At 46.0% G+C, this 25,873-nt stretch overlaps 1 protein-coding gene across 1 annotated transcript in view; it reads right to left on the reverse strand.

The window, feature by feature from the left end:
• The window catches only part of LOC104565450 (protein NDNF), a 35,584-nt gene extending 14,959 nt beyond the window's left edge, over positions 1-20,625 (reverse strand). The window contains exons 1-2 of the mRNA XM_088526472.1: positions 20,443-20,625; positions 197-286 (exon numbers count right to left, since the gene is read on the reverse strand). Of these exons, the coding sequence (XP_088382598.1) occupies positions 197-286; positions 20,443-20,625 (273 nt within the window). The remainder of the gene's footprint in view (positions 1-196; positions 287-20,442) is intronic.
• Between the last annotated feature and the right edge of the window lie 5,248 nt (positions 20,626-25,873).

Genomic DNA, 25,873 nt, shown 5'->3' on the forward strand with positions numbered 1-25,873 from the left:
AAAAAAACAAATTTCACAGCTGTGAGGACCTAAGGTTGGGTTTGGACCAAGGCTGGGCTGCTCCCATTGTGGAAGGGGCTGTCCTAGGAAGAGGGGCCACACGCATCCCCCCCTTCCCTTGTGGGCGCAGGCCGCTCTGGGCCTGGGGCCGCCTCGCGCCCTGGCGTGCCTCGCAGCGAGGCTGCTTCCCGCTCACCTTGCCAGCCCCAAGGCACGCTCGCTGCACAAGAAAGGCCTCCGTGCAAGCCACGGCCAGCCGCAGGGCAAATGGCACAAACTGTTGAACCTGTGGAAATAAAAGTGAGCGGAACAAAGAGGTGCTTCATTCTCCCAGCAGACGCCGCATTGGAGTAGTCACAAGCCAAGGTCAAAAGATGCCTCTTCCTGAGGCTGACTCCCCGTTCCTCTTCAAATTCAGTTAGGCCCAGAGCATAGGGATACTGTTCCAGATGGTCAGGGCAGCACGGGAGCATCATCTGCTCCTCTGCTCTCAGAGGAGGGAGGAGTGTCCTCTGCGGAGCACAGGGAATGAGGTGCTGAATAGAGAGAGAACAAGTCAGGCGGTGGAGGGAGCCGGAGCAGCCACCATCTTAGTGCCAGGTCAGCACTTCCAAAGGTTGGGCTGCAGCGCGTGCGGGAAGCTCCTTTTCCATTTCCGTTTTTACAATGCAGGTTTGCAGATGTTTTTTTGGCTGGAGCAACATACGTAAACATACCATTTGCCTTTATTAGCTGCCACAGCCTGGCACTACATAGGGCAAAGAATGAAAATCTCTTCCCCCCTCACCTGGCTCCTGGGATGAATTGCCTGACAGACGGTGACTCAGTTTTATATTTCTGATTTACACTAATAAATCTCCTTTTCACAGGGGAAAGGGGAAAGAATCATGGAAGGGGAGCTTTTAACAAGGGACAAGCAACTGCTGGGAGAGCAAATGCTGATAAATGTCTACTTGGAGAGAATACTTTTCAGAACAAACCTGGTCCCAGCAGGATCGTCAGGAAAGCGACAATCAATCCCTAAAGGAATTAGTCTCTTCGTAATCGCTCCTGATGAGCGCCTTGATCACAGTAGCTGAATGATTGTACTGCTGTCAGCAGGGGATTGCAATTAATTGATTAAAATGCTTTTTCACTGCATTGTATGCCTGACATGTATCTGAGGGAGTGAAGTAAAATCTGACAAAACATCTTGGCTGAGGCAAAGATGCTAAAAACAAATTTGGGGAGAAGGGTGGGGAAGTAAAAGTGGGTTTTCCTCTATTCAGAAAATACAAAGCAGATTTTGAGAAAAAAATGTGTTCAAATGAGTAATATCTCCCTGCCATCATATTTTGACTCCAAGACCCCAAGGAAATAAAATTCACCTTCATATTCCAACATGCCAATCTGATCTAGCCATAGAAGAAAGCCAAACTGGAGAGTGCACGTTGCACTCCTATAATGATGTGAAATCTAACAGCTGGCTGAGGAAAGTCAGCAGTCTAAATGGGTGAGACAAATGAGACGCTGCTTGGGCCAAGTTGGCTCTATTCCTGGGTTTCATAAGCCCACACGTGAGCTCTCCAAACTTCAGAGCGGATGATCAAGTTAGCTCCATTGTGCAGCTATGAATAAGCCACTAAGTCTTTTCAAAGCCTTTTTTTTTTTTTAATACAAATTTCACACCTTTATACATCAAACTCTTTTTCCCTTCCTTCATAACAAGAGCAAAAATGCTTGAGGGCCCCAAACTGCAAGCGCATACTCCTGAATATCTCATGCTGGTGAAATCACATGTAGGGGTAGGCAATTATGAAGTTGAACCCTGGGCTCAGAAAACTTATTCTGGCTTAGAAAGGTCCTAAGAATGTAACTGCACAGATTAAAAAATCTAATACAAATGAATAATACCAGAAACAACACATCTTAACAAGAGGCAAGCCCCTTGTCTTAGAGATAGGAACCCAGAACAATCTCATCTTCTGTCCATATTTACTTAATGCACCAATGAGGCTGACAAATTTGGCAGTCTGGCCTTATATTCTCCACTTACTAAAATGAAATATGTGTGACCACCTCTCCAAGCTGCTTTGAGAGCGGCTACCTATTCACTTTGGACATAAGAGACTTCTGCAAAATTTTCCACTTCTCAAAAAGCTCTTTTCAGTGTTGGCAGCTCCCACAGCAAGGTCTGAGACTGCGGCTGCCTTCGGTATTTATAAAGCCTGAGGGACAGACATCCACGCCACGCACTGCAGCACAGTGGAGAGGTGCCAAGGCCGGGTGCCGGGGCATCCCAATCGGCCGCTCACAGCATCATGTTGCTCCATGCAGGCCTGTATTGGGGAGGCGGGCTGAGCATTTTCACAAGGGCTGAACTGGGCCCTGGGGGAGCTGCTTTGTTCTTCTTGGCCAGAAGTGCCTAAAAGTTGTGCAAAGAGAGCTCAGGTGCAGATTACATTCATGCTCGGGGAGGGATGTGATTGCTATTCCCTGCTGTAAACCTTTCCACAAAGAGGTTCTTGATGGCAAAGAGCAGCCCAGAGTGTTACCTCCTTGACCACCTGGCCGGCTAATGCCTGTGTGCTGCTGCAGTTTGGGAGGGCTTGAGCTCTGCTCACGTGCGCTCTCCTTCCAGCTTGACAGTGCACGTGGAAAGAGGGGAAGGTGGTAGGAGTGAGTGGCAGAAACTACTCTTTCCTTCTCCGGTAGGCTGCATGTTGAATGAGGTTGGCAGGATGTGCTCAGAACTGTCTTTGACGGCAGCAGATAAAACTCCTCTTCCTCCTGGAAGGACTGTCTGTAACGTCACCCGCTTTGGGCAAGCTGTGGATCCAGGGGTCATTTCCTACCAGGTTCTTTTGGTCGGTGTAGACCAAATACTAGTGCAGGAAGTGCCGCTGTTGAGGCTCACAGCATTTAAGTATGCAGATAGAAAGGCTTCAAGCTCGTCATGCTTATAAAGTCTTCCTGTAAGGCCTAGATCTAATTTAAAAGTTCCAATTAAATCTGTTCTGCATTTTGTTGGTGATGATATTTTTTTGCTTAAAAAAAAAAGAGAGAAAGTCTGTTTTCCCCAGGCTTTTCTTTCTTCTGGATATGAAAACTGGAGTGGTGTAATCCTAGCTGTGTTAGCTGGTCAAAACAGAGGAGGAGAAGTCATATCTGACACTGTTTTTTATATTTTTCTTGAGCCCCATCTCTTACTCTTTCAGTTTCCTATTCTCTCTATGTGTTCCCTCCCCAGTTACTTTCATGTTACTGATAATCTGATCCAGACCCCTCACTGGGAGACTCTCCATTGACTTGAGCATGATTTGGGTGGTCCCAACACCTCACGCAAGGCCTCAGTCAGTCCCGGCCGTGATTCCCAACAACGCAAGTTGGGAAGATGACATTATCCTGTGAAGAAAATTAGTCCGGTAGTGGAGTTTCCAGTTTTCTTAGCATTTCTGATTTTCTCTCTACTATTAACTCAGCCTATGACTCTGGGCAGGTGAGTGTCTCTGGTCTGCCCTGTCTATTTAATGGGATAATATGATACTTTTGCCTTTTTATTACACCCAATGTCAGGAAGATTAAAGAAAGTTTGAGAAGTGTTTGTAAATCCTGGCAAAAATGCAAACTATTATAGGTGACTGAAATGAAAAACAACAAAATAGCCATCTGGAAATGATAGTAATGGCAACAGAACTCTATTTCAAAGCAACATAAAAGCATAAGTTACAATATTCATAGCATATCTGACTCAGCTTATATGTTTTCCATATATTAAAATCCCCGTTTCTGAGACGCACGTAAAGAAGGCGTGATTTAGACTGCGGTTTGCCAAGCTGTGCTGCCCCAGGAAGGTTTGCCGCCAGGCACATCTAAGAAAGCTGCACGATGACTCCTGTGTGGTGAAGTCACCTGCATTTCTGTCTGCAGGCAATGGGCTACTGGCACCTGGGAGAGATGGTCTATCAGCTCCTTAGTCGTATTGTAATGTACATAGTTGTCTGCAGCACACATTAGGGGACCTTAAGGCACATAGCCAATTAATGAAGAATTCACTATGTGAAGACTCACATAAAAGTCCCAAATGTAACACACCCTGACACGAAGCAAGAGCAAGTCTTTTTGGAGAGAGGGGCTCGAGTCTGGTGGGTTTGAATATGGTGATTTTGAGTCAGCATATGCAAAATTCAGTATTTCACTTTGAAGACTGTCTTTAGATTTAACATGTACTTAAAGCACTATAACAGTAAACAGATACTATGATCAGGTCCATTCTGCACTGACAACGTATCACTTTTACACCAGTTTGCATCACCATTTGGAAGGTATAAATGATCCCCCAAAATTCAAGGCAGAGGGAAGTCAGATTCCCAGGGCTGCATTCATTCTCCCATCCCTAGGTCACCTTGCACTGTTTTGCTTTAGGAGTAAGATCACCTCGTGCCGTGTGCGCTTTGTCAGTGACAGCCCTTTCCCCTCTTCCATTTGATTCGGAAATGAACAGCACAATTGTGCAAATACTGAGTGCTTTCTAGTGCCATAGTGCTCCCAGGGAGCAGCTGAAAGGCGATCGTTTAGCTGAGCACAAAGTGATGGCACTCTGAGAAGTTTTGGTTATAGATGGAGATTTAGACAGTCACGTATGTGCTTTTCTGTAGTTGTAATAACTGGCCATAATGGCTGGATTTCTTAACACCACTCCATATTGTTTTATAATAATGCAAAGAACTATGACAAAATAATCTTTGTAAAAGAATGCAAGCTGAGTGAAGTGTAAATACACATGTGCAAGTATTGATCTGCAAGGTCTACAGCAGTTTAGCGTTATTCTGAAGAGTCAATAGCACTTTTCAAAATACCCAAAGTAGTCAAGACAGAGGCAATATGCCACTGTGTGAGTGGTTAAATTACAGGGCAATCTCACTTGCATGATTTCTGATAATGGAGTATGGAACATTTCAACTTTGGGTTGTTTTTGGATTCTACAAATATGACTGAGAGTTATGACTGTTCTCTGTGAAATGGTGCAAGTCCCATTCTCCAAGTGGAAGATATCTCTCTCCTCTCTCTGTGTGTGTCCCCTTTCTTATATAATTCTCTATATAAATCACTTTTTGGTACTTTTGATGAAATAAATAAACACTTCACTAGCCCAGTGAAAGGTTGTGTAGAACCTGCCGCCACAACAGGAATGGAAAATAGAGAAGGTGGTTGTGAACTGGATGGATATCTTACCCCTGAGAGATCTGAAAAAGGTCAGCTTGTATAAACATTTCAAATAGTTTTAAAAGCATTTTACACTACTGAGACCATGCAGTCTCATTGCATTGAGTGACTAAAACCTGAGCAACCTACTGCTTTTACTTTGTGTGAAATGAAACTGCTCTGCACAGCAGTTTCTTCATGACGGCGTGAGAGAATTGTCGCTGGTGCATCTGTTGGCACTGCATTTGTCTTGTCTCTACTTGCTGTGGCTCTGTGGTGAACACAGGATGTCTATCTGCAGGGCTCCAGTCACTAACTTGCACAACATTCACTCAGTTTTTAGCGTAGAGAATAATTGCACCACACCAGGAGGTAAGGACAGGTTGGTGTTCCGCGCAGCTTGGTGGATTTCAGTATTCCCTCTCTCTCAAACCAGGGAGCTCAAGCCAGGACAGTCTCTAATATACAAAGACACACAAAGGCTCTGGGTAGTGTATTTGGCTTTCCAGTGGAAATCCAGACTGACACCTTTTGTAAAGAAACTGGTTCTTGGCCTGGATCTCTGCCATGGGGAAGCCTTGTGATGAACTCAGGTGGTGACCACAGTCATGGTTGAGCTGGACTCTACCAATTACAATCAGGATAAAATACAAAAGTGAGTTTTTTTTAATTAAAAAAAAAAATCCAAAGAGGAAATGCGCAAAGGAAAACTCTAAGCAATATGAGCACAGTTTCTATAAAATAGCACCAGATTTACTATTGTGCCCACTGTACTACAGATTATAATGCTGACAAGTCTCTGGTTAGTTGTCCTTATTACTCTTTGGGTCATGAGAAATAGAGTTACCTGCCTTGGTTTCGGGGTAAACACGGACTGTTTCTAGTTACCCACTGCACATCCATGATCTAGGATCATCCAGGGCTGCTGGCCATAGAAAGCCTCAAGCATGATCTGTGGCTGAGCCCACCCTGCTCCCCAAGGATAATGAGGTGATTATTTGATTTGCCTTTTGGTGGTGAATTTTTCTTTAATTAAGAGTTACTCAGTCTTTAGTTAAGCCCTTGTCAGAGAGCTGCTGGCTAGTCCCCACCAGAACCCGCTCACCAAGGGCTGGTACAAACGGGACAGCCTGGCACAACACAGCAGGCCTTGGGCTGCCCATCTTCACGACACCAGCTGCAAGGGCCCTGGGAGCACTAAGAGGGCCCAACCGCCCTGAGCAGCCACAGCTGGGCCTCACACAGTGCCCAGCCCTTGGCCCCAGGAGCTCTATTTAAGCTCAGCCCTGGGCCTGTAGGCCTAGCCTGAGAGGTGCTCTGGGGCTGCTGCTTTCCATCTCAGCATGGCCGTGCTCCTGCCTGGCCTTGGGCCCTGTAGCCTGACTTCCCAGTGTGGTCTCTGAGCTGCCTTGTCATTGAGGGCCTCCCAGGAGGCCCCTGGGCTGTGTCTGACCCTGGTTATTCTTGCTGGACCTGACTTGGCTGTGGACCTGCCTTATCACCATGATCTTGCCTGCTGCTCTGGGCTCTTGATGGAACCTGGCTGCTTCCTCCAGGCTGCCTGCTGGCCTTGCTCAGGTACTCTGGGATGGGGCCCTTGCTCTGCTGGCTGTGCTGTTGTGCTCAGTCCTCTGTCCTTCGGGGAACAGCTGACCCTGACACTGCTCAAAGTGCTACTTGAGAAGGTCTCCTTACTGTTGAATGCTGAGGTTTTTCCAAATGGAAGCCCTGGAATGCAATGCCATTTTGTTAATGAAGTCTAAATGTAGAGCTAGCATTAAATACATGGACCTGGCTCTTCAAAATTGTGGCAACCCGCAAATGTAGGTGATCACTGGAACTGTGTCGCTTCTGTCTCTTGAGCACTGACACTCTGGGGTTGATCAACTAGTGTAAGAGCCCTCAACACTGCAGATGAGGTGCTGCTTCTTGAAAAGAGAGCTTATGGTGCTGCTTTCCCCAGGAGGGTGGAAGTCCTTTGTGCAGCAAGGAGGAAATGGATGGCACTTCTGTGGAAGTGACAGCTTCTCATTGCTGGTTGTGCTCTCTGGCAGGTTACTCAGTTTGACAGCTGAGGGAAAACAGAGGAGTTAGCAGTTCTTTAGAGAAGGCAAGAAAACAAAAATCAAACATTTAGTTCCATCGTCACTACTGCAGCTGTGCTGGGGATGTTTACAAGCTCCGAGACATGGAAAACGTGTCTACCTGCAAGCATGTGGAACAAGCTAGGGACCCACTAGGCAGCAAAGGACACAAGTAACAGGCAGAAGAGAAGCTGCCTGGGGCGATGACCTCAGTGAGCACTTTGCTAGAAAATGTGGAGCTGACATCTGCCCTCAGACACTTACACACTGTTTCCAGGGGGATCAGTAGTCAAGACCAGTCAAGCAGGCAGGAGTCCCACACGGGGGCAGAGGCCAACAGGAGAAATAAGTTCGGTGCTTATGACTCTCTGGGGAAGGAAGTTGATTTTGCAACAACTGTACACAAACTCAGTAAACAGATCCTGCAAGGCAGTCTGAATTACTCAATAAGTGTCCAAGAGATCTGTCTTAGCTTCTATTTTGAGGAATTTTGTTCCTGAATTGCTCTAGTTTAAGTGTGTGTTTCTTGGTTTGGGTCCCACCTCTGTAATGGGGAGGGAAGGGTGAGAGTCTTGGCTCTGGAGTAAAGGTAGGTGCCATCTCTAATGGTTCCCTTTGAAATTTTATTGAAGGGGAAATGTGTGTGAAGTTGTCCCTTCTTACCTGGAAGGGAAGAAATGCTGCCAGATATTGACTTGAGTATAGTAGTAGCTTTGAATATGGAACAGACTCTTCAGCTAAGCTCCTTTCTTCCCTTTTTCCCTTCAGGCTTGCTCAGACCTCACCAGAAATTCTTCTGTATGCTTGCATCTGAATTTTTCCTAGAAAAGACTCTTCAAAAAAATGAATGTCATAGTTGTGCACATGAATATTGGCTACAATTCAAATGTTGTGGGATGGCTATTAATTTCAAAGGGGTTTATATGTTGATTCTTCATGAGAACTAGTGTGGCTTATTTGATTTGTCCCAAATCCAGTTAGGTTGATAACTACATAGTTTTTGCTAATCCAGTGTGACTTGCAGTGCCAGGAGAACTCTCTGGGAGAAGCCTCCCAAAGCCTGTGGTGAGTGTGGCGTGGGAAGGACAGCAGAGGCTGGGCAGAGCCGTGTGCTGTCCCTGCTCCCGTGGGATGCAGCGTTCTTGTGGCCTGGCCTCTTGGCACCCCATGCCACTGCCCAGGCCCTGCTTGCAGTGCTGCAAGTGGGAACCCTGCTTCCAAAACGCAATGTCTCTTCTACTGTGCTGAGACACTTCCCTTTCTTTTGGTTTTAATTGCCCTGCAGTAACTCAGACAAATGCTTTAGCTCAGGCTTTAGCTTGAGTTGTTATCGCTTTGCGTGTGTGTTAGTCCTGGAGGGCTCAGGCCGAGTCTGTTGGACATGGGATGCTACTGTGAGAGCTTTCTTTTGAAAGATAAGTGCAGGGAGGACGTGTGAAAGATGCCAAAGTAAGTTATGACCTGTGTTAGAGTGAGGAGAAATCAGATGTTTTGGATAACTAGACAAAAAATGGAAGCCCTGCTACAGCCCTTCAGTGCAGATGAGCTAAGAGGGGCTGGAAATGGTGACTGCCCTGTAGCTGCTCTGACTGTAGCTTTCCTGATCTGCCCTCCTGGCTGGGCAGGTCTCTAAATGTGCTGGGGATGTTTGGAAAGGGAGGTCTGAAGAGGCTCTCAATGCTCTTCCAAAGCAAGGGGGCTTCCTTGCATCTGAATGTGAGCAGAGGCAGGCAGAGCTGCTGAGCCTGTACAGTCCCATCCAGACCACCTGGGTTCTGTGCCTATGTTAGTGTCCCTGCCACCTCCAGTGCATCTCATCCTTCTGATCACCTTGCTCAGTGTTGGACTGTGCCTGTCACTATTGTGCTCTGAGTAGTTTTACTGCCACTGTGATAGAAGAAATGAGCAAGGAGAGGGAGATGGTTCTCTACCCCACCATACCCTGCAAACACTTTCTGAGCTTCAGTTCTGCTGCACCAGGCAAGGAAGTGGAGACCAGTGCTCCAGGTCATACGGGGCCCCATGTGCCACCTGGCAATCGCACCTTCCAGCAAACAGCACTGCCAACCCGAGGCTCCTCATCTCTAGACTTTAAAGAAGTAGAGAGAACTAGAGGGCTCACAGACAACTTGTGCACCCAAAAGGATGTGTTGTCAGGTGATCTTATGAATTATTTTTCTAATGGGCCCCATAATGGGTCACTAAGGGGACCATAGCAGCAATACATGGAAATATAGGCCCTTCTCAGGAAAAATAAGTGGTTTCTTGGACACACAAGAGAAATCATCCTCCTTTTCAATATTTAAAATACAAATTGCTCACTTAGCTGTGATTTATTATTTTAGTTTGGGTCCAGCAAATGGAATGAATTCAGAAGGTTAAGCCTAGATGAGCTCATGCTGTTCAGCTGGATGATATTAGGAGTTAATCCCTTTGCGTGGTTCCACATTCTGTAATACCTCTCAAGCCTGACAATTGCAGCTCTATTTTAAAGCCTTTTAAAGATAATCTGCTGCAAATGCAGAGCTAGTTGAAATAAAGAATATATATATTTTTAACATAGAAAAAAAAAACCAGCACTTCTGCTCACATTTAAACTTTTTTTCTCAACTGACTTGCAAAATAGATTCAGGCTTCATTACAGCCTTGCAGTGGTAACTTGTCTAATCTATCAGCCATGTAGCCTCTTATCTTTTTTCACAAGGGTTTTAATTATTTAAGGGTGTTATTCAGTGTTCTTAATGGATTTGTTTTATGGTTATTAAATCACTTTTTTTCTTTTTTTGTTGCTGGCACTTAAAATGGCTATCTTATGGGATTTCTTTTAGATGGCTCTTCGTGTTAATTGTAACTTGTGGTCATGATCTGAGTAACTTTATAGCCTTCTTGTTAAAGATTATCAATATCTAGTGGCTCTGCAGTGTGGACTGAGCTGCAGTGTGTGCTTAGTTGACCCAGGATTCGCAGCAGGGGTTATTTGATTCCCATGCTAACAGAATGCTTTAGGGATTTGCTGCTTACATCTAAAATCCTCGTGCCAGGTTTCTGAGCCATCTACCCAACAGCTGATCCGCTCATCCAGGTTAACCTCCTTGTTTCCATCTGTGTCACAGGGCTCAGGATAGAGAGGAGACTGCCAAGAGCAGAATGGCTCTTTGAAGTACTGGGCAACACCCAAATGCCCGGGGTGTTTGACACACCTCTGGGCTAAATATCAATTGAAATAAGCTCATGTCTGAAAGAAAGCCAGAAGTGTTGTAAATGCTGGCTTATTGCTTAATTCTCATGAGTTTTATTTACAGCTTCTGTGTAAAGAAAATGCTTATATGGCTGAAATGTGACCTGAGCAAGTCATAATAACTTAAAATTAGAAAGAAAAGGACCAAATATTGGTCCTCATCTCTTAATGTCCAAGTTGAAATGCAAGATTCCCTAGAAGGCTATGCTTTGGATAACAGCTTATACATTAAATGTATTAGAGGAAAGAAAACTCCTTCCTGGCACTAGTAACTAGGCCAAGGCAGCTATGCAAAGCTCCTTGTGGGCATATGCTCTGTGTGGAAAAGCAAACCTGCAGGAACACCACAGGGGTGTTTATTTTCAAGAGACTATGATCTTTAAATCAGTCAAGTAATTCTGAGGGCTGCATGTTTTATTTAGGAATGATTAGGTTTGCCAGTGCTCAGAATGAAGCAGAAAATGAGTGGTGCTTGGAAGGGAACTAAGTGATGAAGGAGAAACAGATGAGAGTTAAAAAGAAGGGTATTCTTAGCCCCATGCTTCCCTGCTAAACGGGTGCTTTTTTTTTCCATATATATATATCTCTCTTCCCATTCCCTTTTGTTTGCCTTCCTTCTCACACTGAATGGGTGAGAAGCAGAAAAGTGGCAGGGCAAGATCGCTGATGCTGGTTTCTTCATTTGCAGAAATATATGTAGAAATTAAAGTTCTGTAAGGGATCTCCTGCTCTAGGCATTAAGGGTTGCATTGTGAGACTTGTAGGTTGCAGGTATACAGAACTGGCCAAGTAATGTATTTTACTGGTGCTTTTGGTGTTAGAAAATCTAGTCTTAAAGGTCATGAGCCTAGCTAAATAGGGCAAAAAAGGAGATTGATCTTGATAAGATTTCACTGCCTTGTTAAGCTGGAATAGCTCAAGGCTGTAACTTAAGCTTGTCTCCTCTGGTATAGGTTAGACTTTCCTACTTATGGCTGAACTTGGAACTTCAGAAATACTGGTTAGTTCCTCTGTGTCCCTGAATGACCTTTGGCAAATGCGGTCTCAGCGTGTCTGTTCAGCAGGAGCCCATGGGGGCAGAGGTGGGTGGCTGGTGCACGCAGCATCTCAGCGCCCCAAAGTGGTGATGAGCACATGGAGCGCTATTTAGCACTGGAACAGGCTGCCCAGAGAGGTTGTGGAGTCTCCTTCTCTGGAGATCTTCCAAACCCGCTTGGACGCAGTCCTGTGCCACGTGCTCTAGGTGTCCCTGCGTATGCAGGGGGGTTGGACTAGATGATCTCTAGAGGTCCCTTCCAACCCTAAGCATTCTATGATTCTATAGGCACACTTATCTTCTGGTACTGTAAACCTGAAATTCATTGCTTATTTACTGTTATGATAGCTAACACATTTTAAATTGCTTTTAAGTGAGCATACCTAATAGGACTGCTGGGCTTTCCTATAAAGCAACTATAGCCTGAGCTGCAAGTGTAAATTAAGCTGTGTTCAAAGCTTTCCTGGTGGTGATTATTCATTTCAGTACCAGTCAGACTTTTTAGCAGGCTCTTGTTGCTTGCATGTCACAACTCTAACAAGTTGCTTGCCAGCCTGTTCAGTGTAGCTTGCATTGCCCCAAGGCTGCTGTAAAATCAGCTCATTGGGATAAGAATCCACTTGACAGTGTCAGCACCGCCAGCAGGAGAGGGGCTTACCACCCCAGTGCAGCGGACTGGGTGGCTGGTGTAAAATCCAGCCTTGGAAGTAGGAAATGTGCAGCTGTTAAACTTGGAACTCCGGGAGGTATTACTGCTTGCTGAGCACTGGGCTGCCAGCTCTTAATTTGAGACTCTGGTCTTATTTACACAGAGGGATGGTGGAGATCTCCAGGGACATGACCTTTAGAAGGTACCTTTCTGTTCCCTTGGGCATCAGGTAATGCATATGGAAGTGAAATGCACTGCATCCAACAGGTGTCAAAACAGAAGCACATCTGGAATAGGAATACTTTCTGCTTGCTTAAAGGAATGTGTTTTTATTTAACTGGAGAGGATTTTCCCTTTGCCTTGGTGGAAGAATGCTTGTGTAGTGTAAGGTATCAAAGTTCTCAGCTCTTACTGTTTGCTACCTCTGTGACCCAAGATATGGAATCTCTATTGGAACATCCCACAACAAATAAAAAAATTGATTTGCTAATCATCAAAACTATTTTTACTATTTTGTAGTTCTGGAAGGCTAGATGTGTCTTCCTCATTTTAAAAAATACAGTACGATGTAAAGGTTCAGAGAGCTGCAAGACTTAATTTCAGCCAAGATATACAGTGGTTAAATTATAGTTTAAGTTCAAATGCTGAAATGTGGAAGTATTGTAACAAAACAGCGATAAAGGACATTCTTTGCTTATGATTACTTATGAGCTTTTAAGCAGTGATGGCAACAGGTTATGTTAAGAATTAAAGGATCTTCTTGGCTAATATCTAGGTTAAAACAGCAATGAAAAAGGTTTTAGGTGGACTTTAGCACAAAAATGTTAATTATGAGGTACTTTGAAGACTGTTAAATTGCACCATATGCAGGGACTGTTTTTGAGGTTAAGTGTAATGATGAGAAACTCGGAGTGCAGTGTGCTCTAGGTGCCCATGAGATAATCTGCAAAGGTCCATTCCAACCTCAATCATTCTGAGATTTCAGACTTCAGCTCTTTCTAATGACAGATGAAGCTTAGAATCAGTGAGTGCTATATAATGCTGACTTGAATTAATTTAAGTAAGAGTACTGATAGATTGCTAACCAATTATCATGAGTCAAGGGAAAGACCTGAATGCCAGTGGGTGGCTCAGCAAAGCCAAAAAATGACAGATGACTAGAGAATAAGAGGTAAAAAGTGGGACTGAAAATGTAGAGGACAGTTACATCACTTACTCCAGAACAGTTTGGCCTCAGGAACCTGGGAGATGCATGCAAAGCTAAGACTAAATATATTGGAAATGTACTCCAGGAACTCTCACCATGAACCTCATTGAAATAAATATTTGTTTCAAGCAGATGAGCAGTAGTCTGCCCCTTTCCTCTTATTCCACTCTAGCCTCACTTCTTGTCTGGATACCCACTGAGTATAGCACAGATGTGACTTGGAGCTGGCAGCAGTCCTGGAAAGTTGTAAGCGTCTGTTGCTAGTAAACAGATTGAGTGGCCGGAGAAGGGGCTGAGTGGAGCTTCCCTGCTGCCTCAGATGCTCTCCTGCAGGCTGGGCTTGGCTCTTGGGCCTTATTCCTGCTTACAGAAGGCATGGGGAGACCTAGTGCATCTGCTCCTGATCTCAGCTGAGGGTAGCAGTATGAACCAGGATACTGCAGTAAGCTTGTCTTGGACAGCAATTTTTAGCCAGTTATAAAATTGTAATCCTGATGGAACTTTTTTCCTATTTTTTTTCTCTGCACCCATGCATAACTCCCGGTGAAACATTTTGGGTTTCTTTGTGTAGAGCTATCTATCTAATACCATGTGAGGGGGCTGATTTATTTGATGCTACTCAGTGTTTTTGGGCTGTGCTGGAGCTGCATGCTGCATCCCCTCCTTGGAGCAGGGCTGCGAGCCCGTGGGTGTCGCTCCCGCGTGGCTCCCCCTCCTTGGAGCAGGGCTGCGAGCCCGTGGGTGTCGCTCCCGCGTGGCTCCCCGCCTTGGAGCAGGGCGCGGGCCGGAGCGGCCGCTCCGCCTTTACCTCAGCCGCGTGGGCTGGCGCCCGGCAGGGGGCGCGCCAGGAGCGCCCGTGCGGAGCGGCCCGCGGGAAGGGCGGGAAAGCGCCGGGCGGCCCCGTGCGGCGCGAAACTCCCGGAGAACCGGGATCTGATCGGGGAATCGTGAGCACGGATGCGACTTTGGCTCGGTTATTAGTTGCTAATAGGGGATGCGTGTGCTTGTGCCCTTTTTTTTGCAAAGCAGTCCTATTCGTCCATTTTCATATTTCATGCATATTAACACACATCCACTAGCATGCTAAAACTGAGTTGAAGATCTTAACATTCCATTTTCTGGCAGAAATGCTTCAAGAAATCAAATTTTCTGAAAAGAGGGATGCAGAACTGAATTTCAAAGCCTGGTAAAGCTTCTGTCTGATCTCATATAACTTGGTATTTCACCTCTATTACACATTTTTTAAAAAATACTGTTAAACTATGAATGTATATTCATGTATAGAGATGTAGAATGGGACAAGACATTTGAAACTTTCTTCTGCAGCTCCAAGTTTTGCTCTCAAGTTGCAACCAAAGTGGAAGATGACAATTCATAGGAATCTCTTCAGAAAGCAGTGAGGGATCAGCAGCTGTTACAAAGAGAAGCGGAGCTCAGCCCTGCCAATAATGTGAAGTGGCTGCTGCTTGGTAATGTAGGGTGAATGAGAACTAAGACTTGAGAAACACCTGCCCATGTCCCCTCTGCTGCTTCCTCCAGCTGCTGCCCACTTCCCCTCTGCAGTGTGAACCTGTGGTCTGTCCTCACTGTCTGAATTGCCTTCTTACCAGCCTGCCCTGAGGTGCTCCAACTTTTCATTGCTAGTGTTGTCTCCGCACTGCCGAAGGCTCCAGACCCTGCAGACCTGACAAGTGTGTTACCATCCTGCCAGGCCCTCGGCTGCTTTGCACTCCCCTTTAGAAACCCGGCCTTTGCTTGCTGTGCCACTGCTCTTGTCCTGTCATCCCACCTGCCCTTCGGCTGGGTCTGCTGGAAGGTCTCTGTCATGGTCTGGGATGCTGCCAGGAAGAGATTGGGGGGGTTTAATCCCACTTCTGCTTGGCTGCAAGCAATCTTACCTGCAAAGCACCAGGTAATTGCAGTCCCTATAGGCATTTCTGCCTCTTCCTTTCCAACCTGTTATCTCCTCTCTACAAATGAGAGCCTTGGCCCGTCTCACTATTGGTGTCCACTTTGGCACAGCTTTTGAGCCTTCTCTTGAATACTGTAGCCATCACCAGCATCCTGCTGTCACTCAGTGTCACTGTGTGGGTGTCATCTAGACCCCTCTGTCCTCATATCCAGAATGGGCCTGTGTTATACAAGCTGAAGATGAAAGCCATGTGATAGTCCTTTCTGTCCTTTCTGCACACTAAATGTGCTGACTTGCATGTCTCTTACTGCAAAATACACCTCCAGTCCTGGCAAACAACCTCCCTGCATCCCTGTGCTTTGCAAAGGCAAGGACTCTCAGGTGTCCTTTCTGCATGCATCAGGTATGGTGCTGAACTCCCTCGATGCCTTCCTAGCTGAGTGATACCTCACAGTGAAAGGGCATGAGGCAAACTCTGCTTCTCACTGCAGCCATCTCAACTACCCTTTTGGTTGCAAAACATCTTGAGTTTTATTCTAGTACAACACATTTTTCAACTTCCTCCATACTTTCCACAGATGAGTCAAGAACACCACAGAAATGCCTATATGACTCTCCATCCAAATATTTTCCAAGCTGTCCTTTATTATAACAGTAAATTAAGGGGTTTTGAGACAAGCTGTGCTGCTGATGTGCTGAGCTCACTGCCTGTCACAGCAAGTATACTTGAGCAATATTTAATTGCTTTTTTGTACTCCTGCTTTGTACTAGAGCATGAGGCCTCTGATAGTGATAGTTAATCATTAATTGCAGTGTTATTTGGCTGCACCACTTTCTTCTGCTTGATAACTAGAATCATAAAAGAGAATTAACATACTAATAAAAAGAATGGAAGAGTTTGCCATAAACATACCTAGCTGTAGCTATGCTGCTGCTTTTGTTGCAGATCTTGTCATCTCCCTGGGGATACTGCACTAAGGTATCAATTGGGGAGCAAAATCATCTATCCACCTTGTATTTGCACCGCAGCCTGAGGCAGAACAGTCCCATGTTTGAGAAGCGGAGTTAACAAAATGTGAAATAAGAGAGCACTCGCTTTAGCAAATGGTGCTCTTTTGCCATGTTCTGCCTCTGAAAGCACAGTTTAGCTTGTATTATGTGACTAACCCCCTTGGAATATTAGGGCCTTGGGTCAGTAGCTGATGTCCAGATATTAATAACATTCCTGTATTATGTAGAAGATGGTATGGAACATATGTCCTTCAGGGTTTGCCCTATTTTCTACTACTTTTAGCTTGCTTTATTTTATGTTTCTTTCAGAGATTTTTCCAGGCATTCACACAGAATTTATCTCTTTGTACATTCATGGCATACTCAGAACTTCAGTAACCTTTATAAGTCTTGTGTATTCCCTCCTAGTTCTCAGTCCTTGTGCTAGGTGTTCCCTGCTGCTCTGGAGGCTCAAGGTGCTGACTGGGGTGGGTTTCTCTTAATTCCTAGGCTGTTAAAGCCTTATGCAGGACTTAAGCCATGTGAGGCTCTCTAAAGTGGCTAAGAGGCCTGTGACTACAGTTCTGGGTAATGACCTGAGAGGGTAACAGTAACTATCTTCTAATACCTCAACAGTGGTATCTTTGCTGGCTTTGGCGCTTGCGAGCAGGTGCAGATTAATTAAACTATAATCTGAGTTTGCAGGAATGATTAACCTTGTTGTTTGCCCAGGACTAACAAGGTCAGTGAAAATGACCCCCCTCCAAACTGCTATAGAGATTCTGTGTGTATTTGTTGTGCATTCAGGATACAGCAACACAAGGCTGTGTGTACAGATCTGCCATTAATTTTTCACAGCTGTGCCATTTATTCTCTTGTGTAGCCTACTACAACAACATACAAAATAAAGACTCATTTAAAAGCACTCTGAGTCATGCTGTATGCCTGGTATGTAGGCCAAGCCCAGCTAGCAATACTAGAAGCTTTCATGTGTCAGGAGCATGGAGCAAAAGGAGCAATGGCATCTAGTCCAATGCCCCACAGTTCCAGACAGCCATGTAATAGATACTGGCTACTCCAGTTTTGTTTTTCAGCTTGGGCTAGAGTTTGCAGTCATTCTTTTCCTGAAGAGCTGGAGCTGAAGCATGGAGCTATCCTGCTTCTCCTGTGAGAGTGAGTGAGAGCTGGCATGAGGTGAGACTTTCTGATCACCAAGTGTGACCTCAAATCCTTGGCTATGTGGAGGGGGAAAAGGCAAAGGGAGCTGTTTAGCAAAGAGAGGTTCGTGAAGCCTCAACTCCAGGCACTGAAAAACCCTTCCTGATAGTCCAGAGAGCTGTGAACTAGTAAAGATCCTAACTGCAATACGTCAGGAAAGAAAGCTGGAGAGATCAGGACCTTGGCCCCGTGTTGACAGGAGGTTGTTTAGTAGCTGAAATCTCCCTTGCGGCTTGGTGCCTTGTGAGTCTGCTGCAGAGGGAGAGACCCCCAGACCCTGTCAGTCTTCCTAGAGTGACTCCTGATCAGAGTCGTGCATCAGGGAACTACAGCTACTTTGGCTGAAGTAAGCGCTAGCTAAAGCGTAGCAGTTAATGCAGCATGTGCATGGTACGAAGGAATCATCAAGTGATGGTCACATCTCCCTGTGTTTTCTGGAGAGCAGAAATAAATTGGGGAACTGAAGGTACAGTTTGGTCCATTAAAACTGACTGGCCACTGGAACTGTAAGCCCATTTTAGGGCTATGGGCCAGCTGCTGAGGACTCAGTTGCTTTCCTTGCCTATGTGGCCTGGATGTGAGTCAGTGGCACAGGGGTACAAAGCTGGCTCTCCCGTTATGGGATCCGTGGTGTTTCTGTCTCACCAGCTGTCCTCCCTGCTGAGGCCTGTGTCTTGCCACGGCCGCCTCCTGCGGCCCTGCTGCTCCCGCCTCAGCAGCTCCACAGGCAGGTTGCACTTCCAGGCAGTCGGAGAGGCTCCTGATAACGCCTGCTTGTCTGGAGCTGGGCGGGATTAGTGTGGAGGCAGCTCTGGGCCTAGCTGGGGAATTGCCCAGTACTGTAAAGGCAGCTAAAAATGCACTCCTCATCTTTCATACTGTTAGCTGGTGTTGGGGCAACAGAATCAGCATAATGCCCAAAGTAGCTGTTGATGCTTATCGTGAGGCTGCATCTGGAAATATTTGCAGCATCTATTTTTGCTATGATTTTCTCAAATTGGGAAAAAATAGGCAAGAGATAAATCAATCTTCAGCAGTGAGGGGAAAAAATGAGAATCTTGTGTCCTATATTAAAAGGAACTCATTGTTCATGTCTCAACTTTGCATTTCAAGGCACAAATACTCTGAAATATCACTAATTAAGCAGGTAGCAAAAAATCCCCTTAAAATACATTTTTTCCCTTCTCTTGCCTATAGTTCTTCATACTGAAACATATATTTTGTATATGGAGGATGTTTGGTTCTTTGAGTGCAGCCTTGCTCATGTGTGCAGCAGCAGTGTCTGCTGCAGCACATGGTGTTAAATAGCTCCCTTCCACAGTGAGATGTGGCAGCCCCTTCATGAAAACCACTGTTACATTATACATGTTATATACATATATACATTGCAAACATCTGTTCTTACTCTGTATACCTTGCCAAGAAATACCCAGACTGTCTGATATACTGTGAGTTTTATCTCTCAACTTGAGAGAATTTGTGGGAAATATAGGAGATGAATGGCAAAGTCTAACCTTAGTTTTCTAAATATAATTTATTTTTTCACACTATGACTGATACATTTCTTATGTTAAATCACAGGAAAGCAAACAATTCTAAAACATATGCTTTGTGACCTAAATATTTTGCATGTTCTTTTTAATAAGGAGGTGTAAATTTGGGGTGTTTTTGGCTTATGCACAAGATTGTATAAAACAACCTTTATGCTAGAGCTTTAGCTGCTTCTGAAAATCAAGCAAAGACCCTTCCCATCAAAGCTGGTGTTAACTGCTTGTGTAAGGCAGCGGTGGGGAGAAACTTGCTTCTCTTCAGGAAGCTCCACTCTCCTTGCAGTGACAGTTCCACCTGGAGCCCTGGATTCCTGGGTGCGCAGCCAGGCCCCAAGGAGGACACTAAGCCCGAGCTGGGCAGAGGGCTGCCATCCCGCTCTGCTGTTTGTGGACGTGCTCCTTGCCCGCGCTGCCCCTGCAGGGTGTCACCAAGGTGCCCGGGGGCAGCAGGGCTGGCGCTGCGATGGGCCGTGCTGCCCCCTTGCATGGAGGGGCATCGCAGGGCCTCATTTGCAGGTGCTGGATGGAGCTGTGCAGGCTGCTGGGGCGGCGCGGGCTGCTGTGGACCCTGGTGGCTCGTGGGCTGGTGGTGCCATGCGAGATGGGGAGGTTCCCTACAGCAGCTCTGCGTACAAGTGCAGGGAAACCTCAGCTGCAGCTGGCTTAAGTATTTTTGTGGATCTGTAGGAGATGTGCTAAGTGTTCTGTTAGTTTTGGACACTGTCCATATCGGGATAAGTGGGCCAGATTCCCTTCACTGAGCCCAGCGAGTACCGTGGGCTCCATGTGTGTGCAGGAGGAAGCTGCACAGGTCTCCTGTGGATGTAGCTTTGTGTGGAAGCTCCTCGAGGTGCTTCATTTAGGGAGCTGTTGCTTTTGCCTGCAGGAGCAGTGTAGGGTTTTTGGAGGGGTTAAAGCCCACAGGCCTGTACTTAGCTGAGAGATAGGAGGGTGCAGCTTCTATTTATGCCATGCAGCTGTTGAAATGAGCACATTGCTGGCTTGGGGCATCAGCACAGCTGCTTTAAGAAGCTTATTGAATCTGAAGCTTTTCTGTTTACTGCTGCCCTTTATTCCTTTCAAAGCATACACAGAAAACCTGTGTTTACTCCCACAGAATAAATACCTGCTTCATTCTCTTCCAGGAGAAGATTTGCTTCTCCTGAGAAGCAGTGCAGGAATGTAAAGAATAAGTATGTAGACTGTCCTAGTTTTCCTGAACAGGGTCAGAACAGCCACGTGTGCAGGAGTATCTGAGCCCTGTGCTCAGCCTGGAGATGAGGGAGTGGGTGCTCGGATGCTGTGTCCATCTGTACCTGCAGCGCCTGCCCTTGCTGCTGCTCTTCCCTTGTTGCCAGCCAGTCCCTCTCATACAGGAGCCCGAGGGTTCCCAGTGAGCGCCAGCACTGAGGTGGCTGGAAGGACAAGGCGTGTGGCAGGACAAGGCGTGAGGACCTCGCACCGCAGCTGCGCTTGGCCCTCGGTGCCGTCAGAAGCAGAGGAGCTTCTTGGCATCTCCAGCTGCTTCCTGCCAGGCAGAACCTCAGTGACCACCATGTTCATAAAACACCACTTCAAAGCACAAACCTCTTGTGCTGCAATCTTTTCTCCCTGCTCTTTTCTGTGTGGGAGCTGAGGAACTGGGATTTTGTGTGTTCTTCTACTGCAGGCTTTGATAAACATATCAAAGTGCTGCTGCGCTGGTGGTGTGTCATAGGCATGTAGGGAAAGAGGTGGAGAAAGGCTTCAAATATATATAACATTCAACAGAATAATTAAATCTCATGCTGCTGATGCAATGTACAAATAAATGTAGGCTCAGTTGTGCTTCACTTACTATCTTGCATTGTAAGTGTGAAATAGAGGTTGTCAACTTATCTATATATACATACATGAAAGCAAATCAATGCAGCTGTCTACAAAGGAGCTAGAAACAATAAAGTTTCTGTATCAGCTTCTTGGAGGTTGGTATTCATGTTAATTTTTTAGCCAAGACTGGAAATGTAACGCAGAAATTGAATAGCATATAACCAGTAATTGCTATCACACTAACTTTATCTAAAATTGAAGGAGCAGTTTAAATATCTTTCTAGAGAAGATCAAGCTGCCTTTCTGTGAAAATAGGGCTTCAACAATAGTGATATTTTAATGAAAGCCCTTATTGAGAACTGAAATTAATTACTGAACTGCATAAAAGGACTTATAGTGAAATTAATATAATAGAAAGTTTGTAATGTTAATTCAAATATAAATCAACTATGAAAAACTTTAAATGAATTGCTCCAGTGGGAGCCTTCCCTTGGCTTCCCTGGCCATGGGTAGGACTTATGATTATCAAAGAGCTGTTAGGATTGGAAAAAAGACAAGTAATAAAGGAGCCAGGCAGGTTGCTACATCTCGGGTAGGTTTCCTAGCGGGGCTGTGGGAATGAGCTGCAGAGTGTGGTCTCTGCTTGGCATGGCAGCTCTGCAGCTACGTTTGCAAGCTTTTCAGCACAAGGGTGATTTAAAGTGACATTTTTTTGGCCCCTCAGGCCTCATAGTAGCCCCATAAATTCTAGGACAAGGAAATGTAGTTCCTAAAACCAGCTATGAAGGGAGCAACTGCATGCCAGGGATGGGTTTAATAAGCAGGCAGAGCAGCTTACAGGTTGCTGTAAATTAAAAAAAACCTGAATTACAGGTTTTAATCAAGTCAGGATGGTGTCAGAGTAAGTGGAGACCTGTGAGGGGCTGGGCTGGGCTGGGGGGCACTGTGCCTGCTGCGGTTCGTGCCAGGCCCCCCGGCTCCCGTGGGACGTGGGTGCCCACAGGCCAGCCGTGGGTCCACAGTGACTGCAGCGGGTCAGCTGGGAAAGGCAGCCCTGCTCCTGCAGGCCCCAGCTTGCACGCTGGGGATGCAGCTTATGAGGACGTGTTGGCACCCAGTGTCATCCCTCTGCCAAGGATGTACCTGTCCTAATCTCCCTGTGCAGGTGAAGGCTCTGCCTGTGCCAGGTTGTTGGCAACTGCTGTGCTGCCACTCAGGGCCACCTCCTTGGCACAGGGGTGCTTGGAGCTGGCATGCAGAGCAGTGACTCATCCAGGAGTCTCTACAGCTACTCATGCCCCACCTATGCCCTAGAACATGCACTAGGAAAACACTGGAGTGGAGTGTTTCATTGAGAGCCCTGTAATGTTTCTGAATGTGTGAGGTAGTTGGTAAAAATGCTGTGTGTTGGCTCCTGTCACTGGGGAGCCAGATGGTCATTTAAGGCTGTACTAAAAGTGCCTCTGCGCAAGTGAAAAGAACGGGATTCAAGGGGCAGTGTTCATCTTTCGTGTCTGGGTAGTGGAAGGTGGCAGTAGCCCTGCTTGGGTTTGCTTTTTATGGCTGGGGAAGCTCCAGAATTGGCTCCCTGCTCTTGAAGTTGGTTTAAAAAGAAAGTCAGCAGTAGTGAGATGAATATAATGTGTCATGTGCTGCAGCTGTTCAGAGCAGGCTCCTGGCACAAGCAGCTGGTCCCAGGGCTGGCCTGGGAGCTGCCCCACTGATAACAAATGCCCAGAGCAGAAATGCTTGGCCGGGCAGGTCCCTGAGGATGCCAGGGCCCTGGCCTTGGCTCCACCTGCCCTGGGAGAACTTCCACTCAGGGGCCACCGAGGTTGTGGGTGCTGCGGGGTGCCACAGGCCTTGGAAGTGGCAGCTGTAACGATTGCTGTGGTGGTTCCTGTTACTGTCATCCTTATCTTGAAGATAAAAGCTGAAAGCCTGAAGGAGTAACTTGCCTATTGGTAAATAAATAACTTGAATTTTTGAGCCTCTTGTGTATGACAGGCAAAAGAATAAAAAAGAAGCTGAATTATGAATCTGAGCAGGAGCAGAACTGAGCTCATTCCCACCTGCAGCCAGGGAGGCTGCCACAGACGCAAACAAAAACAAAGGTTCAACTTTGACACATTCTCCAGTGAGGTTCTGTGACTGCTGTTTCATATTAAGGGTAAGGAAGAAATTCCACAGAGGCTGCATTGTAAGTTTCCAGCCCACTGCTGTAGGAAACATCTTGTTTATGGTTGCAGAACTTGTGGGATGTGCTTGCTTACGCAGCTAGGAAGTCTTCCATTTCTAGCTCTAATTCAGTCCCATGGGCCCATTTAAATGTATTTTAGATATCTATTGATGGAGCTCGGATGCGAGGGAAGGTTCTTGCAGCGCTGCATTTTGCAGCATCACCCTGTGTTGCTGCCTCCTGCTATGAGGCTGCTGCCAGGTGACCCCCTGGCCCCTTGGTTAGCCCCCATCGCCCTGACAGAGCTGCTGCTTTAGTGCATGGTGAATATTTTGGAGCGCTTCCTACTACTACATGTGTAAATGCTGTTCTCACAGCACCTACAGCATACGGGAGGGTAAAAGAATAAAAACAATCAGCCTTTCCAAAAGGGCCTCAGTGTGAGGTTGGCTGCTCTGACACCCCATCGGTGTTGGCTGATGTCTGCTGGGTGTGCTCACTAAATAGTGCTGAACATTTGCAAAGCTAAGGAGCGTCCGAACCAGCAGCCCACCGCTGTGTGCGGTGTCGGCCGCGCCGTACCCCGCTCGGCGCTGGCAGGCTGGGCCTGCTCGGCCCCACCGCGCGGGTCGCGGGGCTCCAGGGCCAGGAGGAGCAGGGGCCGCGTGCTCTGCAGCAGGGCCACGCGGAGGGGCAGGAGGAGCCCGCGGCTTCACCCGCAGCTAAAGGTCCTTCCTCGCACGGTTGTTAAGGCTACGGCACGGACAGGTACCATCAGAAAGAATATTCACCTGATTTTTTTTCCAGTGGTATAAAATCATGTAGAAATATGAGGTGAAGGCTCTGTGTCTTGGAAAATAGGAATCACAATAGCATAAGAAAAAATGTACCTAAGTAAGTCCACAATTGCATACCAGCATATGACTGCTATTTCCAGTTGTCGCTTCCATTGTAATCAAAAATATGTATTTGTTCCTTTCTGTCCACTTCTGCCCGGGGAGAAACTGGTCTTTACTGCGTTCTGTCTTCTGTATGTGTTATGTAAATGGTACAGGTAAAACCTCAGTATGTTTTCCAGAACTTAAAGGTGCTTGAATTTCTGTGTGATAAATTCAACCACATGGAGTGAAGCTGAGCATGGTTTAACTAAACAAATCTTTTGGTGTCCCTGTTCTGCTCTATAGTGAGACGCAACCTGGAAAGCTGGTTCTGCCCTCTGGAGTCCCTGGGGCACAAGTGTCATTCTGGGCCACAGCTTCCTGTTTCCTCTGCGTTCCCCTCCTAGCTAGAATTACTCCCCAAGGAGATGCCTGAAAAGGGACAATTCCCTTTGTTTTTGTACGGAGGTCGCAAACCATGAGTTTTACTCCAAACTTGCTCACTTGGGTGCGTGAGATGAGGTTTGGGCTGGATACAGCTGGGTGCATAGCTAGCTGATGATTTTCCACTGTTTATTGTTTTACCTGTGATTTCCCTGCTTTTCAGGGAAACAATTTTGAGCTCAGGCTTTCTGCAGGGAGTCTAGTGATCAGAGATGAGTTTATGAGGAAGGGAACCGGGTTTCAGAGCAGTTGGGAATCTTGGCCTTGAACACTTCCCCTGCATAAACAAATACTGTTGTAAATGATTGTTTGGACTCTGCACAAGCATTCATTACTGTGGCCTAGAAAGAAAAGTTGGTTTTCTGTTTACACTTTAAGGGGCAGCTATGTTGCTTGATAGAAGTAAAAACAAAACAAAAAGGAATAGTAGGGTTTGGCATTGTGGGACCATCTAAGCAGGAATGTTCCTGAAGCAAACAGAGGCAAAAGCCTTTCTAGCTGAGTGTTCCGTGTTCCTTTGCAAATGGATTTCTGGGCTTATACTAGAAGTAAACACTAACATCTGGGACTCCAACATGCCCTAATGTTATTAGGGATAGGATTTCTTCGTAGGAAGCTTTTTCTTGTTTGCTATATAAAGTTTTAGCATTGAAGGAGACTTCAGCAAGTGTTGCTATGCCTATTCTGCCATCTCTTAGGTCTGTAGGTTCCATTGAATATTGTAGTCCAAGGGCTGTGGTTTAGATAAAACATGAGAGCATTTTCTGTGTTCCTCTGCTAGCGTCATGCCCTGAAAGCTGCATCCATTCTGCTTCCACAGACCAGAACTGGTGCATGGGGCAGACCCTGCCCCAAGGCCGCAACCTAAGGAGCCTGTTCAGTTACCGCTGCCAGGATATTTATGTCAAAAGCAACCTGCAGCTCTTGCTCGTGAGGGACTGACTGGATTGGATTTGCTGCCTGGTGTATGGCCTTGCTGTCAGGCATCCCACTGACTGGAAAGGCTTTAGTGATAATGAGGTCCCAGTCTGTAAGGGAATGCATGGACTTTAACTTAAAAAAGTATGTTCACACGTCTGTCAAGATGAAACATGTGGCATAAGCGTGCTAATGGTAAGTACATTACCATTAATAAAAGGGGAATAAGTAGTAAGTGTAATATTTACTGTAAGAATCATGGTGAACTAATTCATTTAATATTTTTCTACCTAAGATCTAGCAAAGAAATTTCACATGATTCAAAGCTTACTATAATCTTTGTTAATTAAAATTTATTCAATATTTTACATATTTTGCTTGAGGGAGGACTAAAATAGTCCTACAAATTCTCAGGGAAAAGCCTAATACTTTCCTTACAGATACAAAGCATGTAATCCTGCTTTTCTGTCCAGGCTGGCAAATATCTCCCACTCCATGCACTAATAAATTCCCCAATAGACATTTTCTATGCAAAATCTAAGTATTTATGCTCCTGAAGTAAAATATTACACCAAGC

Source organism: Tinamus guttatus, unplaced genomic scaffold, assembly GCF_059628265.1.
Source record: "Tinamus guttatus ecotype Peru unplaced genomic scaffold, ASM5962826v1 Tinamus_guttatus_pri_ptg000246l, whole genome shotgun sequence".
NCBI classification, from domain to species: domain Eukaryota; kingdom Metazoa; phylum Chordata; class Aves; order Tinamiformes; family Tinamidae; genus Tinamus; species Tinamus guttatus.